At 36.0% G+C, this 17,712-nt stretch overlaps 1 protein-coding gene across 1 annotated transcript in view; it reads left to right on the top strand.

Moving 5' to 3' along the window:
- Nucleotides 1–618: 618 nt before the first annotated feature.
- LOC104518050 (Ral GTPase activating protein catalytic subunit alpha 1) overlaps nt 619–17,712 on the top strand; it is a gene marked incomplete at both ends in the record, with an annotated part of 50,264 nt that continues 33,170 nt past the window's right edge. Inside the window, 9 exon segments of the mRNA XM_029085082.1 lie at nt 619–757; nt 6,064–6,272; nt 6,669–6,908; nt 9,220–9,411; nt 9,961–10,098; nt 12,309–12,457; nt 13,708–13,837; nt 14,598–14,835; nt 17,098–17,259. Of these exon segments, the coding sequence (XP_028940915.1) occupies nt 619–757; nt 6,064–6,272; nt 6,669–6,908; nt 9,220–9,411; nt 9,961–10,098; nt 12,309–12,457; nt 13,708–13,837; nt 14,598–14,835; nt 17,098–17,259 (1,597 nt within the window).

The following is a 17,712-nucleotide window of genomic DNA, read 5'->3' as shown; positions in this document are numbered from 1 at the left end:
CATACCTGTTGTGCAGCAGTAACTGGGGGGGTGGGGGGCAAGGGAGGCCGGCACGAGATCTACGCGGGAAGGCTTAGCTCTCATGATCCATGAAAGTAGATTTGTGTAATTCAACTTTAAAGTTGTACCTTCTGCTGCTTGTGGTTGACAGATTTGTTTGTTTCATATTGCTGACCACACAAATGAATCCAAGTACCTCTTATAGTTAATATATGGACACTTGTTAGTCAGAATGTGTTGAAAGAAATTGTTGAACAAATGTTCAGAGTACCATGGGTAATTGTCCTTTTCTTATAAAACATTCTGAAATATAAAAACAGTTTTATTAAGAACAATCAAATTGTGTTTACTTCCTGACTTGGCAGGATGACCATAAAAACAGTTATTTCTATTGGTTTCAGTATTTGATGTGTTTAAGTTCATTTTGAAGCAGTGTTTTGGAAGACAGTCTTTGTTTCATTGATATTTCCTAGCTAGTTTCTGTTCCATCTTTCTAAGTGTTTATTAAAATGCATATGATTTTGTTCCAGAGAAATAACTTATAAAGAAGACATCAGTCATCTTTCTCTTCTGCTTCTAGATGTTTGGTTTATCCAACTTTTTTTTTTTTTTTTTAAGGTTAAGAGTTTAGAATGGAAGAACAAAGAAAACCAGGAAAAGGGATTTTCATTTTTATTCTCAAATTTTAAGAAATACTACTTACCTTCTATTTTCCCAAACATCTGTAAGGAGACCAGCTTATACAGCCCTATACTTGGTAAGTGTTAATACAGCTGATAAAATCACTGTATCTTCTCTAATACAGAGTACAGCAAAGCATTTTTTTCCTTGAGTCATGTTGCGCATAAAGAACATTCTCCAAAAGTATTTCTTATGAAAGAACATGTTATGGTTCCTGTTCATGGTTTTCAGTTTTATCTTCGTGGAGGCACCTGACCCTTTCATTAGAGTCAATCTTGCTATATTAACCTGATTCAGGTAAATTAAATGTTCTTGTAAAGCAGTTCTTTAATGTGACCTCTGGTGTTGATTTAAGTTGTGCTCTGAAGAGAAACTGCTACTACTGAGATAAAAGGTATTAGTGTGCTGTTCTTCGGCTTTATCTGTACAGAATCTTGGTGTTCGGGTCATACGGTGCTTGCTCGTAATTCAGATAAGGCAAAGTTAGTTATGGTTCTGTGTCAACGGTATTTTGTCAAGAGCTTGCAGTAGGAAGGGGAAGCTGGGTTTTAACACAATATTCAAAGCTAATGGTGCTAGAATATACCTTTCCATATAGAGAGTGGAATTTTAGGTGTTTGCTAAGCAAACCTAACTAGAATTTTACTCAGAGGTTTTTAGCCCATTCTAAATTAGAATGTTGTTTGCAAATCTTGATTTTGCTAGCTCAGGTTTGCGTGCACCCATGCACGTGTTGGTTGTAAGCCAACAGAGTTCAAGACTCTTGTTTGCAAAGCAGTACTCTGTACATGGGCTTTAAGCTGCTATTTCGTTACTTGAATAATACAAACACCTCACTGCTCCTCTTACCCCTTGATGCAGCATCTCACAAGGATTAGTAGTGATCTCCAGATGCAATTTGATATTCTAAAATCAAGTTGTCAGGGAAGTTTGTTGAAAAGGTCTTAGTTTCTGCCAGTCCCTGTACATGTATTTGGATTCTGGCTTTCTTCAGAGATGGATGTTTCAAAACCATGTTCTCCTGAGAAAGACAAACAGTGGACCTTCTCACCTATGGGAGAAGAAACAGTATAAATCAAGCCGTAAGCAACAATAGAACCAGAATTGTGTGAAGATACTGAAGAGGTTCAGTGATAAAATAGCTACAAGAGGGATGGTAAGCAGTGCTGAGAAAGCAAACCTACTGCTGCTTGACATCCTTGAACAAGAAATGAGGAAACAATATTTTATCTTTCTGTGAAGATCTTGATTGAGTCTTCCATAAAAGTGTTACTGTAGTCCTCTTTTTCTGTGAAACATAAACAAGATACTTCCAAGGCCTTAGTAAAGAAGAGGGCAATGGGGAACAAGAAAAGGGGTACAGATCTCCAAAACTGTCAGTGCCTTAAACTGTGCAAAGTCAGCAACAATGGTGAGGATTTGGGGAATAATACAGTAGTGAAACAACATAAACACTGGTAAGTAGAATAGCCTTTTATCCTCTAAGGAGTTCTTCTCTGGATGCATCTTTCCACCCTATTTGAAAACAATCCTGTGCCTATTCTGAACAAAATTGACAGCATCTAGGCAGAAAACAGGGCAAACTTGAGCACTGAGCCTGCTACTAAAAACAGTTCTTATGCTACCAGTCTAATGTTTAATTTAGGAGAAGTCATGAGGTAAAAATCAAACCAGTAGTTTTAGTAAGCAAGCATCGATACGGGGCTTTACTGGAGATAGTATATTGGATTGAGATTTTTGTTTTTTTTTTTTTTTTTCTTAAGGCAGATTTTCAGGTAAGTGTGTCAGTTACAGGAACAAGCACTGAGCATTCCAGTTACAAGAAGCTAGTATTGTGCCTCCTCCAAATTCTGGCTTGAGTATTGCAGACTTAGAAGAGCAATACAGGCTTAGAAGAACCCATGAGATTTTTTGGGTTTTTTGTTTGTTTTTTTGGGTTGTTTTTTTTGTTTGTTTGTTTGTTTGTTTGTTTGTTTTGTTTTGTTTTGAATGTCTTTTAACATCTGTTTAGATTCTCTAAGATAGTCTTTAGAAACTGTTTAGTAAGAACTACATATGTGGCAGTAAGATTCCAGGGGCCTTGTTTCTTCCATCATAGTAATGTGCCTTTCTGTGTCATTTCCAAGCCATATAGATGAGCTGCTTCATTTATAGGGAGACAATGAAGTGGGCTGTCCTACAGCTTTCTACAGCTTTCATTCCTTCTGAACCCTTTATTGCCTTAAAAAGTAAGCGTGGTCAAAACTACAAATGTCCACCATTACAACTACATTTTTGCTAGCCTTTTAATTTTCTACTCTGTGTATGTCTTCTACCACCTACAGCTTCATGCCTTTTTTGGCACCAGCTCACATCAAGTTCCCAGAGGTGGAAGGTCAGAGGGTGGGGAAAGCCCAAAACAAAACAGAAAGGAAAAATGGAAAGTTGGGGAAAGGGAAAGAACTATTTCCTCTTGTGCTCTTTGAGTCAATCTAATAAGCTTCTGGTTTGCTTTAGTTTTACGTCAGTGTCCTCATCTGGAGCCTTGACACCTACTTCCAAGATGAACAGAAATGTGCAAATACAAGAAATGACTGAAGGAGGATACATTTGAGAAGCAGCTTCAGCACATAATACAATTGAGAGGGAATAGAGAGAGAGGATATAATGAAACTACAGAAGGATATAGTGTGCTGCAAAGACATGCTACTGCATGTCTACTGAATGTCTTCTCGTTTTGAAAACACTGCCAGTATGGCAACCCTCACTCCCTGTTGAATGCCAATAGATACCAGAGAGAACCGATTTTTGCGTCTTTAAATACTGCGCTACCAGGCATTTGCTTCCTTTTTTCACCAGTTATGCTGTTAAACATGCTTTTGTTTAAGATATATCAATTTTTAAATTTTCTTACTAACCTGCTGCCTTCAACAGAATGAAAACAATATACTGGTTTTTATTTGTAGTAAATAAAGTCTTTGTGAGCTTTTTAAAAAGTCTTCTGTGCTTTTCTTACTTATGTGGATGGTATGCAAGAGTCACATAGGTTTTTTTCCTCTAAAAAGAATGCTTCCACTAAAAATAATGGATGTATCTTTAAAATTTCTTCTGGAAAAATTCCTCAGTTTAGCAGCATCGTGGTGAATTTATCACTTTTGTGCGTGGCTGTTGAAATGACACTGAGATACACTAGCTTGGATATCCTCAATGCTGGTGCTGGATGTTGCATTGTGTGTTTTTAATGTTAACAAGGAAACCTTTACAGCAGTCTGGCAGGTTGGCTGTATTCACTTCAAGTGCCTAAAAGTATGTATGGCTGTCATAAGTTAATTGCCTGGATAGAAGCTGATTGTTTCTTCATTGCTATCCAGATTTGTTCCTCTTCGTTTATGATTCCATAAGCTGGCAAAAGTTATGCTGGATCCCTCACAGCAACTCTTGACCTTGCATTAGGAAGATAGAGTTGGGGAACAACTTCACATCCTTCAGCATGACTACTTTGCATCTTTTTTGACTTCCACCATCAGTATCTTTGAAATGCCTTCTGCTTGTAAAACCATGGAACATATCTCTTACTCATGTTCCCCAAGCTATAGAAGAGTTGAGGCAGTGCTGCAATAACATCTCTGTCCAATCTATCACTTTTTGCCTCCTTTCTTTTGTTTTTGTTGTGTGCTGTCACCAGATGAAAATCATGATACTGAAACACCAGCAGCAAGGTGTGTTCTGACAGCGCGTCATAATCAACCCTCAGTCAAATTTTCATCTAGTTTTTGTATCTGAGCAGATCTTGCACTTGCACTTCTAGAACCAGGAACACAGTTGGCACACCACTCCCAGAGAAATGTCATTTGCACCCAAAAGGTTTGTAGCTGCTTCAGGCTGATGATTGGTATTGTAGAGCTCTCCTGCACCCTGTCCTCGGTTGTGAAACCCAGAACTGACATTCTTGCAGTGTTGATACACGGCTGGAGTTGAACTGGGCTTTTGATATTTGTTCCTGCAGAAATGTGTATTATACACAATTTTAAAACTATGTGTTCCGAATGCTGCACCCCCCCCCCAACCCCTGATAATGTTTTTACCGCATATGTCAATTCCATCCTCACTGGGTTATTAAGGACTGTTGCTTTTTCTGAAGCAGATTCAGGAATACTGGTGACACTGCCAGCATCTTTGTCACTAGCCCAGTAGAGAGCCAGAAGTGCTAAAGAGTTCTGAACCATCATGTAGAACATGGGATGGAGAAAAAGGGATTGTAGGTTATAGACCCCAAATACCCACAGTTCCTGACAGCTGGCCCACTGCTGCGCATCACTCATTACATTCCCTGCAAGCCAATACAGAAGCTTTTGCCGCAGGATCATCTTTCAGCAAAGCCGTAGGAAGGTGCATGTGCCCTTGCTCTGGCAGCAAAGTCCAGCAAAATGAGGTAGTGCAGATGTGGTGTTAGATGAAGCCGCAAAACTCGCGTGGCTTTGGAGCAGGATTTCTCTGTTCTATTCATCTTTCACCTGTTGCAGGGACAGAAGAGTCTGTGTTTATTGCAGCTGCTAATAGAATACAGTTTGGAATTAAAGCTGTCATTGTAGCCATGATAAGATGTTGGGATTTGTATCAGTAACGAACTGATGACCCTTATCACTTAGATTGCTTTATTGTGTATTGCTGCACACCAACATAGAGATCTTTCTAGAGGTGCATTAGGAAATATGGCGATCCCTTGCATCTGAGCTGCATCTGCTTTTCCCAGTAGGTTTGGTAGTAGGGGATAAGTGACATATAAGACTCTTATAAAGACTGTAGAATTGTATGAGTTACATAAGTTGTTGGTTAGTAACTTCAACAACTATCAACATTTCTGTAAGAAGTTTGGCAATATCTTAATTCTATATAAAAAGTTTCCTTGTATAAGCCATATTCTAGTCAAGTTTTATTTGCTACTTAGAACTCCTTTGTAGTTTTCAATGAAAGTGTGAAGCAGTGAGTTTGCTGAAGTTTATCTTTAAATGTTGAGTATAGCACATAGCTTAAAAAGAGCTGAAAACAATGAAAAGAAATGTGTTGACTTGTTTAGGAAAAAAGCAAGGATGTAAGGCTATAGAAATCACTTTTAGATAAAAAACAAAGGTTTTGCATAGCAGAAACAAGTTCCTGTCTGTTGGACCAAGAATATTGTCTCCCTCCAGGACAAAATTGCTGCTCTTTGATGTATTATAGTCTAGTCTTGGAAGTTTTCTCCATCATGTTCGTTTCAGCACATCTTGGGATAAGTTCTGCAACAGTAAAAATGGAAAAAAACCCAGCACCTCTGAAAGTTCACATGTATTAATTATGGGTTTAGGATTTCTCAATAGAGTTTTCTCTCTCCGTGTATTTTTAAGGTGTTGTCTTTCCTTACAGATATACCGCAAATGAGACCAAAGCCACACTATGTAATGGTTAAGAAAGATGCTGAAACCAATGAGGCAATATATTGCACAAAGGAACCTTTTATTAAGGCTCGTGTTATTGTCATTCGATGGTTGGTGTCTTTCTGGCTTGAGCCAAAACCTCATACAGGACCTCATATTCCTGGGATGGAAGGTGAAAATGTGCCAAAGAATATTCAGGTAAAATCAAGTATACAAAAAAGTGTTTGCTTTCATGTTTTTGTCTTAATTGTTGTGTCAGCAGTGTGCACTCTCCAATAATTATAACTAATGAAGAATTTAAAAAAGGAATTTCTGAACAAATTTTCTGCTTATGAATTCATGTTAGAAAGACTTACTATGGTGCGAGTTTTACTTTTTAACATTTTAAAACTTGCTCTTTTTTTTTTTTTTTTTCAAATTCTGCTATTTCGTTTTTAATCAAATAGACATAAGCCTTGAAATGCAGTGAATCCTGTTTTTTTTCCCCTGAATTCTTTCTACTGTTTTAAATTATGCTGTTGTATAACTTAAATTATACCGTTCAACTGTTGTACTAAAAATGAGCTGTGGAATATTCTTTAATTTTTGTTTCAGAGAGCAGCTGCTAACATGGCTTCAAGGGAGGACAGCAAAAATGACAGTACTGATAAGCAGGATAGAAATGCAGAGACAGAACAATCTCACTCTAATACAAGTACTCTAACAGAGAGAGAACCAAGTTCTTCCAGCCTCTGCAGTATTGATGAAGAGCATTTAACTGATATTGAAATTGTCCGGAAAGTCTTTTCTTCTAAAAGAAGCAACGTTAATTTTCTAACTGAGATTTTTCGACAGGTAAAGAACCCTCTTCAGAATGCAAGAACCTTGATTATTATATTGTAAACGATTGTTTTGTCATGGTTTTCTTTCGAGGGTATTTGCTAAGCAGAGCGTTTTATAAATGTACAGGTTTTTTCTATCAACTTGCCTTTAAGGTTTAAGAATTGAAAAGTTAAAATTCTGAAATATTTTCTGTGTAGAATATCCTTGGTTCCTGATTTTTCTAATTTTATTTATCTAATAACCAGTTCAACAACATCTAGCTTAGACTTTACAGTTCCCCATAGACAGGTATGTTTGATCTTTTCATACATTGATGCTGTAGCTATTAGAGCCCAAAACCAGTCATATTAAGATAAGGTTCCTGTGGGAGTCTGCAGCTAGTTAAAGAGCTATTTTAGGAGCAAGTGACTGTCCTTACCTTGATAGTGATCATCAGAAGAGTGGGACAGATGGCTATAGAAAGTAACAGCTTCTACTTCTGACTCTACTGCAACCAGAAATGTTAGCTGAACATACTCAAAATAGTGTTTCTCAACTTCAAACTGTTAAACAAATTTAAACAGAGAACATATGCCAGAATATGGAGTCTGTACTTATAATGTGAAAATACATAGGTTTAAGTTCAGTGTAGGAGAATAGAACAGGATAGATTTTTCTTTATGCTTCATGCTATAGATCAAAAGAGTAATAGATTTTTCTGAATAATAGTAAAGAAAAATACACTTAAGTTTTAATTGAAATGCATTACACTAACTGCTTTAAACAGCAGAAAACTAAAAAAGTTTTAAAACTTTGGCATATCTGTATGAAATGGATATTTTCAAATGAGGCAAATAAATGTCAGAAGCTTATCCACATCCAATGTGTTGAAGACCTTGGACACATTACTGAAGGAGATAATGGAGTTACCCGAATTCAGCTGCCACTCAAGGTTTTAGAGTCTGAGACATTGAATAGAGAGTCAAAATTATTGATGGTCTCTTTGGAAACTTCCCCCCACCCCCGCAGTGAAAGGGACAGCAAAGGCAAATTTCTGTTCTTTTCACAAGGCACTCCATGAGTTATGTAGATTATTTGGATTTCATGTGTGGTTATGAGGTCTCATTTAAGTCATTGTTTAGCCAGAAGTTTTCAGTGTAAGTTTGTTTCTAATATGCCAGATATTTGTAGTGTTTCTAAAACATTAGGGCTAAATTATTCCAGTCAGGAGGAGATTTTAGTCGTACTGAATGGTGGGAATGTTGTCTGTAGAAAAAAAGATTTTTTGCATTTTATACTCAAGGGTACAAAAAATGTATATGGGCGTGCAGAAGACTGTTAGATTTGATGAGTGATAGTGTGTGATGGATGAGCTTGTCAGTTGAATTCTGTAATACACAGCAAAATTCTCTTTAATGCAATTCTGGTATGAAATGTCTATTTCCAGAGAGAGAACATACCACTTGTGTCAAGTGGGCACTCCTCTAAAGACAAGGGCAATGAGTTTTCAACATTTACGCCATGGACTCCATAAAACTATGTGTTAGTGTAGTTTATCTGTTCTTTTTGTAGTACAATTAGGGTATCTGTGGTAAATGTCTGTGGTAAATGTATTGCTAGTTAGTTAAAATCTAATATTAAAAGTTTCTGCTCTGTGACAATCTGTGGTAAATGTCTGTGGTAAATGTATTGTTAGTTAGTTAAAATCTGACTAATATTAAAAGTTTCTGCTCTGTGACTAGTTGCTACCAGCACAGCAGATACAGAAAACCTCCTGAAGAGGGCACTGATCAGCCATCACACTGATGCAAATGCACATATTTTTGAAAGCATAATTCTGAAATCTTTTCAGGGAGTAATTTTTTAAAGATACTGTTTTGTAAAATCTCATTTAGCTAAAAATAAGATACATGACAACCAGTAATGTGTGTCACTTGTATTTTTCTTAGTAATTTAGAACTGGTTTAATTCCACTCCCTCAAATCCTTTGAATGGAAGATGTAATAGAAACGTCTGCTCATTCATTTTGCATACTTCTGATGAACATTTGAGTCTTAATTTCAGCAGGCTAGGTGTTGAGTAGATATATGTCTATGGACTCTCATATGTTTCTTTTTGGCAGTGAAATTTTCAAAGTACTTTCTTTACAAGTTTTCTTGTTAAAACATTTTTTTCGTGTTTTCCATTTAGAGATGAAGAAAGTGAGCAAAAAACTTAGGTTTAGGAGTCATTTGTTTGTTAAGGTCCTACAGTGACTTATCCCTTGGAATCTGTACAAGACAGAGCCCAACTTGATTTCAGCTATTGTAACTGGTTTTTTATTTGTTCCTTTTTCTACTCACAGGCATTTCTGTTGCCAATATGTGAAGCAGCTGCCATGAGGAAAGTGGTAAAAGTATATCAGGAATGGATTCAGCAAGAGGACAAGCCTTTATTTATGAAAGAACCTGAAGAAATATTGCAGTGCACAACGGTAGATTGTGATGAAAATGTTGTTGACCACAATTCATCAGAGAAAGCAAAAGAAAGAGAAGAGGTAAAATACTGCTGGCTAATATTTGTGCATCTTTTTGATATACTCTTAGAGAAGTGGCCTCCTTGTCAGATTATACGTGGTTTAATTTGATGTCAGAGCATACTCTTAGAGAAGTGGCCTCCTTGTCAGATATGTGGTTTAATTTGATGTCAGAGTATCTGTTGGGGAAAATCAGTGTTAATTAAACAGTGCATGAATGCGCTACCAATTTGATCCATTATCTATAGATTTTTTTTTTATGTGGTTAGTTCCATTTAAAATTTAATGTAGTTTTATAAAACTGCTCTTGAGATATGGATTATGCAGTATGCCAACCTTCAGCTGTGTAAAAATTATATACAAATAAAAGGATGAGGAAAATAGTAGTTATTTCACCCAGATACTTTAAAATAATTGACACAAACTTCTTAAAATATAGTTGTATCTTTAAGATGCATCTTAAACATCTGTCTACCATTGTTTAATATCTGTTATATCCTTTTTCCTTTAATATAAAACCAAAATACCTGTCTACAAATCTATGGGATTTTAAGAAAAAAATTTTTTCAGGAAAAAGGGATGAACTCCAGTCATGTCAGAAATTCAAACTGGGCAAGAAGTGGCTGTTACGAAGACACTTTGCATAAAATGTCCGAAATGGATGCTGAGGAGCAAAATGTACGAGCTGGAGTACAGTCAGTATTGCAGGTATGAAAGACTTTATATCTAATTTTTATCCTAATTAAAAAAGCTCTTGTTATCAGTACAGAAAGAGTGGAATATAAGACAATACTACTCATGCTTCAGAACATCTCTGAATTTTAAAAATTATTTTAGATTTTAAAAGTATGATGATAAATAGTGTTAGAATAATGACAGTGGTTCACTATATCTTTATTGACCTTAAGTAGGATAATGTATACACAAGTGCTGGATAAAACAGTAAAAAAAAATCTTTTAATTTTGCATCAGGACTTGCATTCTGCTGTGCATTGCATCACAGAAAAAATAATTCTCATTTGAGTGCCACATCTTCAAACCACTCTAATTAACCATTTAGTGCTTAGAAGATTTTTTCTTTTAAGCTATTAGTCACCACACACAAGACATCCAAACCTGCAGTTTTCCTAATCTGAATAATAAAGTGTACAGGGATATTTTCTAATCTTTATTTGAATTACAGATTGGATGAGTACATAAGTGTTTGAAAAATTTGATGGGACACCAGAACTCTCTACTTTGGTGATATCCTTAAGGAATGGGGGAGTTGCAGGAGTTAACTACCAGAAGTTTTCTAACTGCTTCTAGGAAATTTGGCAGGGTAGAAATTGTGTTAATTGCAAATGCTCAGCAAGATTCTTCACTAAAGTTGAGGATATAGAAAATCAAGCATGTATAATTTGAGGGTCTTTGAAATGCTCTTAAGGTCATTTAAAATGTGTGCATTTTATGTATAATATGTGCATGCATATACATACATATAGGTGTGTATATGACTCTAGCCTCTATTCTTTTATGCAGAAGAAAAGTTATTCTTAACAAAATAAAATAGACATGTAAATTTGCCACTCCACCATGTGCACTTTTACCATGGGTGACCATGCTAATTAGAACTCATTATTTTTACCACAGCTTGAATGATTTCCTCAATAGGGTTTCCTATTGTGCTGTACACTGTTGTATATAGAAATAAACTTTGTAACTGAAATAACTTTTAAATTCAAACATGTTACAATAATTTAAAATTCATTATCTTTGCATACAATGGCTATTTGGAATGTGAAGTGCTTCTGAGAAAAGAAACAGTGAAGTATCTTTATATGTGCAATGTATTACTAAGTTTTACACATCTGAGAATGTCTGGAAGATTCTTCCAGTTTGGTAGGCAAAGGTTCATTTGACCAGCAAATATCTTTTCTTAGCTCAAAGCGGAGTCAAGACATTGTTCTAACTCAGTAGCACGTCTGAATTTGAGAGGTTTCCTGACCTGGAAGCACACTGGATTTTTTTTCTGTGAATCAAGCATCCGAGACTTCTGTCTTGAAATTTTTTCCCATTTAATTCTTGCACAGACTTAATTTTAGGCACTTAGAGTAGGGTAGGATCATTAGTTGAGGCTCGTGAATGTAAAGCTGCATACTAATAATTTTTAATTTTTACAATCCAAAGCACTCAGCAGAGGGAAATTACAACTGTAGAACCAATTATTTCCTGTAAATGTGGATTAAGAAAGACAAATAAAAAATAATTGGAAATCTACAGCTCACCGTGATTCAAATACTTCCTAAACTTACATAAAAATATAACAACACTTCAGTAGTAGCTCCTGTAACTCCCACAGTGTCCTTGCCAGCTTTACTCTCATAGTTTTAATTCTGAAAGCTCTAATTCACTCTCCACTGAAGTCAAACACTTTGGAGAAGGTCTCCTGTTCCTGCTTTTGGTGAGCCTTACTGATCACAGTGGGATGAATGCTTTAGTTTCCTAGAACATAACACAGGCCTTGTCATGCTGAAGCACGCACTGGGTATCAGGACTATTTCAAGTAGTTTAGCATATATTATACTAGCCAGCTGTTGGCTTACAGGTGCAACTTTAGTGCAGTGGACTTCTTTACTGGGACATTTTTGTCCATAATATTAAATTAATTGTATTGAGTAGTTTGTTGTACCATCTGTCTATAAGAGCAAAAATACACAAATATGTTTTGTAGAAAAAAACAGGGAAAAAAATCAGTCTTATTGTTGCTTTATCATCACATCAAGCTAACTTATATTTAAATATATACTTCTGAGTGCGCATGCAGCCTTTTCTGTTTAAATCGTAGATTTTCTCTTCCTATCTACCTGTTATCAACTGAATTTCTAAAAACATTGAAGTGCTTCGAGCTCATAACATCCACTCTTTTCTGCTTACAGGTTTTTATAATAAATTCTTCAAATATATTCTTTCTTGAACCTGCAAATGAAATTAAAGCTCTGCTGGATGAACACACGGATATGTGTAAACGCATTCTTAACATCTACCGTCACATGGTAGTCCAAGTAACTATGGACAAGAAGACATGGTAAAATGCTAATGCCTTTATCTTAGATTATTAGTTCACAAGATAAATGTGAAAATTTACTTGGTAGTAAACACAGTAGAGTGGTATTGACTATGTGAACCAGTTTCTCTAAATCAGTAAATACATTAATGTCACAGACAACTTACAACAGGGGAAGAGGTTATCTGCTCCATTAAAGCCAGTAATAAGTAGTTTGAGGCAGCTTAGCTCTCAGTGAAAAAAGAAGTAAGCTAGGATATGCAGACTACAACTAAGGAGCTACTGATGACGTTTTTCCCGGGCATTTTGCTCATGTGTCAAAGTGGTAAAATATTAAAACATATGAAGCTTTACAGCTTTACTTAAAAATAAAGAAAAAAATCCTCAGATAAGCATGGATAACAAATATAATCAGATGTGGGTTGCTCTTGATCTGTAATTGTGTACAGCAGTCCGTGTACTGTTTAACTGTTTTGTTCTTTTCGGGTGCTTAAGGTGCCTAGCAGGTACAGGGGACCCCACTTTCCAATCCATTTATATTATTTCCCCTTCTCCTTTAAATAGCTGTCTTTAATGAGGTAGTATATTGCCACCAATCTCTGTTGCAAGGAAGCAGTAGCAAGGGGATTTCAAATGGCTGATTTACTCCATTTTAACTTGACTTGCATTCAGCCTGCCACTAGTATTTCCTGAACTCTGGGTAAGTAGAGCTGGCGTTATGTGTCATGTGAAGCTTGTCTCCTTTTGTATGGAAATAAGGAGTCAGTTCAAGGCTAGCCACTGGGAAATGTGGGAGTAAGAATAGAAAAGAGGTTCTGCTAGCTTGGTAATTTTTTCCTTAGTTTCACGTGACTGTAAAGTGACTCTAGACTGTGATGGCAAAGATTGTGCCACACAAAATAATCAATGAAGAATGTTAATGATATTGTAACGTTGCCAAAACCTGTCATTCATACCAAAAAGAAGAAAAAAAGTAAAAGCTCAAATTGGAAATATAATTAAAACTTTATCTGTAATTTCAGGCCATTGAAAGTGATAGCACCTGAATGACCTGGCAGAAAATGTTAGAGGGTGACAGGTATTCCTCACTCTCAAGTGTGAAAAGACTGGAATAATTTCTTTTGCAAGAACCAAGTTTGGCTGTTTGTAGTCACTGTATCTTGTTTGGAATGTGTTTGAGCAAATCAAGCTTGGTTATTATCTTTAAAAGTATCCTGGTATATAGAGAAGTATAACAAAACAGTAACTCTAAGTTTAATATTGTTTTACAGGGAACAGATGCTACTTGTGCTGCTCAGGGTTACTGAATCTGTGCTGAAAATACCACCCCAGACTTTCTTGCAGTATCAAGGAAGAAAAAACTCCACTTTAGCTGGAAGACTTGCAGGACCTCTTTTCCAGGCAATTAAACATAAATTCACTTTAACTAGTTCAGCTTAATTTGACCAAGAGATTAGATACAACAACCACTGTTGGCTGATTTGTCTTATTAAACCATCGATCGTATTACCCAGATAATGTGAATCATGTGGGTTAAAGAACTGACTACATTTGTCACTTTCTACTCTATATTTAATGACACTGTGACAACAGTTTTTGGAGTGCTGTGAAATTAAAAAGTTGCTGTCCTTTAGTTGAGGTGGGATAACTGGTAACGTGTGCTATTTTAGCCTGCTTACATTGCAGAATTAGCTCCAGTCAGTACAAAATCTTCTGTGCCACCCATGCGAACCAACTTAATTTTTTAGTGCTTACAGTAAGCTATAGCAGATCCTTTCAAAGTTTATAGTTCCAGAGGGCTATTATGGTGGCTTCTCTAAATAGGATCTGTAAAGTCTCCAGATTCTTGAGGAAGAAAAAATAGGATACAGGAGATATGAATGTAATAAGAACTAATTGAGAACAACATTACAAAACTCTTTGGCAAAACTTGTAAGATACTGAAAGGTCTTTCATGAGTCAAACCACTTGTTCTTTTATCTACGACAGAAGCCCATGTTAACGTAACACTTGATAATTCATGAAAAGTCTGTCTGTACTGATGAGGAAAAGAACGTTGGGAATACACAGAAATTTCTGCAGCAGTTAGAAGCTTCCTCTTAAGCAGTAACATTTGCCATCTTATGTTCAGAACCCAATTTTTCCCACTTTCTTCTTTCAGACTCTTATAGTAGCTTGGATCAAAGCAAATCTAAATGTGTACATCTCTCGAGAACTTTGGGATGACTTGCTATCTGTTATGTCATCACTGACATATTGGGAAGAGCTGGCCACTGAGTGGTCACTGACAATGGAGACACTAACTAAAGTATTGGCTAGAAACTTGTATAGCCTGGACCTCAATGATCTTCCGTTGGATAAATTAAGTGAGCAGAAGCAGAAAAAACACAAAGGCAAAGGTAAGACAACACTGTATACACATCATTTGAATTTGAGCTGGGATAACGAAATGCTGGGCACAGCATAACTTTGGTCTGGCCTTTTTAGTAGACCTAATTAGGCATCTCTGTCACCTGAAATAATCCAGCTTCTTTAGGATAAGGCTGCTTTTTAGAACCACCACAAAATTCTCATGTTAAGATTCAGTCCTGCAAATAGGCAGGTTTTGGAATGTAGTTCTTAAAGGTCTGTGGAATCTAACCTAAAATGTTACATTGTAGTGGGTTATGCCTTTCTCCTTCTATCAAAGCAATTAAATTAGTTGAGTCCCAATCATAACTTCTTTAAAGTAACAAAGATTACACATCTGCTAAAAATTAACTAGTTAGCAAGTGGCTATTGGAAGCACAATTGGAATATTGATCCTGAAATCCAGTGGACGTTGTTTGAAGATGAAATGTGAGATGAACATGGTTTTGTTTGGGTACTAATTCATCACTAAGTGAAGACAGGTTTTGTCGAAGTGGCCTTATTGGACTATTTAAGAGAAAGGATACTTTTAATAATCCATATGAATGGTACCAGTTTGTAAACTGGTTCCTAAATAATGCAGGAAATACTCTGTAGGACATAGTATGGGGAGAGGAGGTGGCTACTTGCTTATGATGGTACAGTTCTGGATTTGATAAGGTACAGGAAATCTGTCCTACTGGATAGAGGACTGGATTGAGTGTTGCAAAACCTGGATTCTCTTCCCAGATCAGAGACTGACTTTCTGCATGTGACCGTGAGCAATCGCTTCTATTTTTGTTTCCAGTTCTCTAAAACATGGGTAACGATACTGTTCTCCTTAAAATCTCCTTTGAGACCTAGTAGTGAGAGGCAGGATTATATTTAGGGTGAGTAATAAAGATTTAAAAAAAAAAAAGTGTAATTTCTAGTCTACTTCTAGAATCTTTCTGTGTTCTGATTGATGTTGTTCTCTAGTCAATCCTGAGGAAAGGTACTTCCTACAAATATCCTATGGTTTGTCAGTGAGAAGTGTTGTATATGGATTCCCTCTCTTAAAGGGGATGTTCCTGTAGGCTGTTTTTGCTAAAAACATTTCACATTTCCAAATTTCTCATCTTGGGCAGCGGCATTATTCAGATTTTTGTTTTGTTCTTCTGATGTGTGACAACTGGACAACAATACATTTCTCTGTAGGTGACCCTCAGAGGTTGTTCCAGACCATATGTTTTCATTTTCCTATGCAATACAACTTTCTTCTTTTTCTTGCAAAAGACATTGTTTAAAAAATAATTTAAAAAATCTGATATGGGATAAGAATATGTATAGCTATTTTAATATAGGCATAAAAAGCATTTTGAGTCATCTGTGTTACCCATACAGAGACACATGAGAAGAGTTTATGTTAGCCTTCAGTAACAGAGTTCCAGAGAAGGCCTCTATTGTTTGTTAAATGTGAGTTGCAGAGTTAAATCCAGCTTTGGAAGTAATAAATATCATACAAATTATGCCAAATTTCTTTGTCCCTGTTCATTTGCTAATAATAATGACCATGTTGTACTAGGGCTCACTTTCCAAGATGCTCTTTTAATGATTCTAATTTTTTATCCAGTATTATTTTGGATTATATGAGTTCAATGTGGATAAGGAAAATACATTGCAAATATTCTTTAATTAACTTTTTTATTATATACAGTTGCTTTTGATAGCTCCTCACATTAGCTTTATTTACTTCAATATAAATGTCAAATGTAAATTTGTTCCATCTTTTTTAATCTTAGTATATTATATTTTTGTGACTTTCCAGAGAGCCTTATTCTCTGAGCCCATCATCCCACTTTTTTGCTTTAGCATTTCATGTGAAAATATTTTATCATCTTTATTTCATATTCCTCAAATGTCACAAAAATATTTGTAAAAATCCCCACAATATTAATGGTCTGTAACTTATGATTTTGTGTGTTTTGTCTAATAAGAACAGCAAAGGAAAAGTTTCCTTGTGGTTTTGCACTTGACTGGTCAGAAAAGAAAATGACAATAGCTGAATAGCACAAACACTTCCAAAAAAGTTTGAGTATCCCTCAGTGTTAACGCTGGCTGAGTGGGTTTATATACTTAAAAATCAGTAACGAGCTGTTTAGCTTTTGAAGTCATGCTTGCTTTAATTATGTAATTTATTCTGTCCAGCTTTAAAACTCTTGGAAAAGACACAACCACAAATATCTAGTGATACCAGAATATAAGTGAATAGGCTTACGATTGTATTTTTGCAGGAGTTGGGCATGAATTCCCCAAATCTTCCGTTGATAAGTCCTTTTCTAGAGGCTGGAGCCGTGATCAGCCTGGACAAGCACCAATGAGACAACGCAGTGCTACAACCACGGGCTCTCCAGGAACAGAAAAGGCAAGAAGCATAGTACGGCAGAAAACAGTTGGTATGTATCTCTAAAAGCTGATATAAGTGACATTTGAGAAATGGTAAAGAATTAATAACTTGACTTTTGTAGCAATGTGGATAACATCTTTCCACAGAAGTATACTATCTATAGTAACTAGTTAAACATGTAAAATATGCAGCCTTATGTGCTCTGAGGGCACCTGAATAGCTTGTGGTTACTAGAACTATAGTTACTGCGAATTACTGCAGTTGATGTGTTAATTCTCAATGAGTTTGATCACATGCTTAAGACGGACTGGAAAAATAATACTGTTGTGTGTATATGCAAGAGAAAAAAGCTGGAATGGTTTGAGCAATGGTATGGATAGGTGGGTAATTGGCTTTCTAAGTGCGTGTTTTCATAAACTGTTCACAAAAATAGGCTGAGTATTTTCCAACTGTGCAAAGGAAAGTGTGAGGAATATGTATATGTCTGCATAGTTTATAAATT

Source organism: Antrostomus carolinensis, unplaced genomic scaffold, assembly GCF_000700745.2.
Source record: "Antrostomus carolinensis isolate BGI_N321 unplaced genomic scaffold, ASM70074v2 scaffold12985, whole genome shotgun sequence".
Lineage (NCBI taxonomy): Eukaryota > Metazoa > Chordata > Aves > Caprimulgiformes > Caprimulgidae > Antrostomus > Antrostomus carolinensis.
The sequence above is the reverse complement of the archived record's forward strand: the minus strand, read 5'-3'. Positions and strand labels throughout refer to the sequence as shown.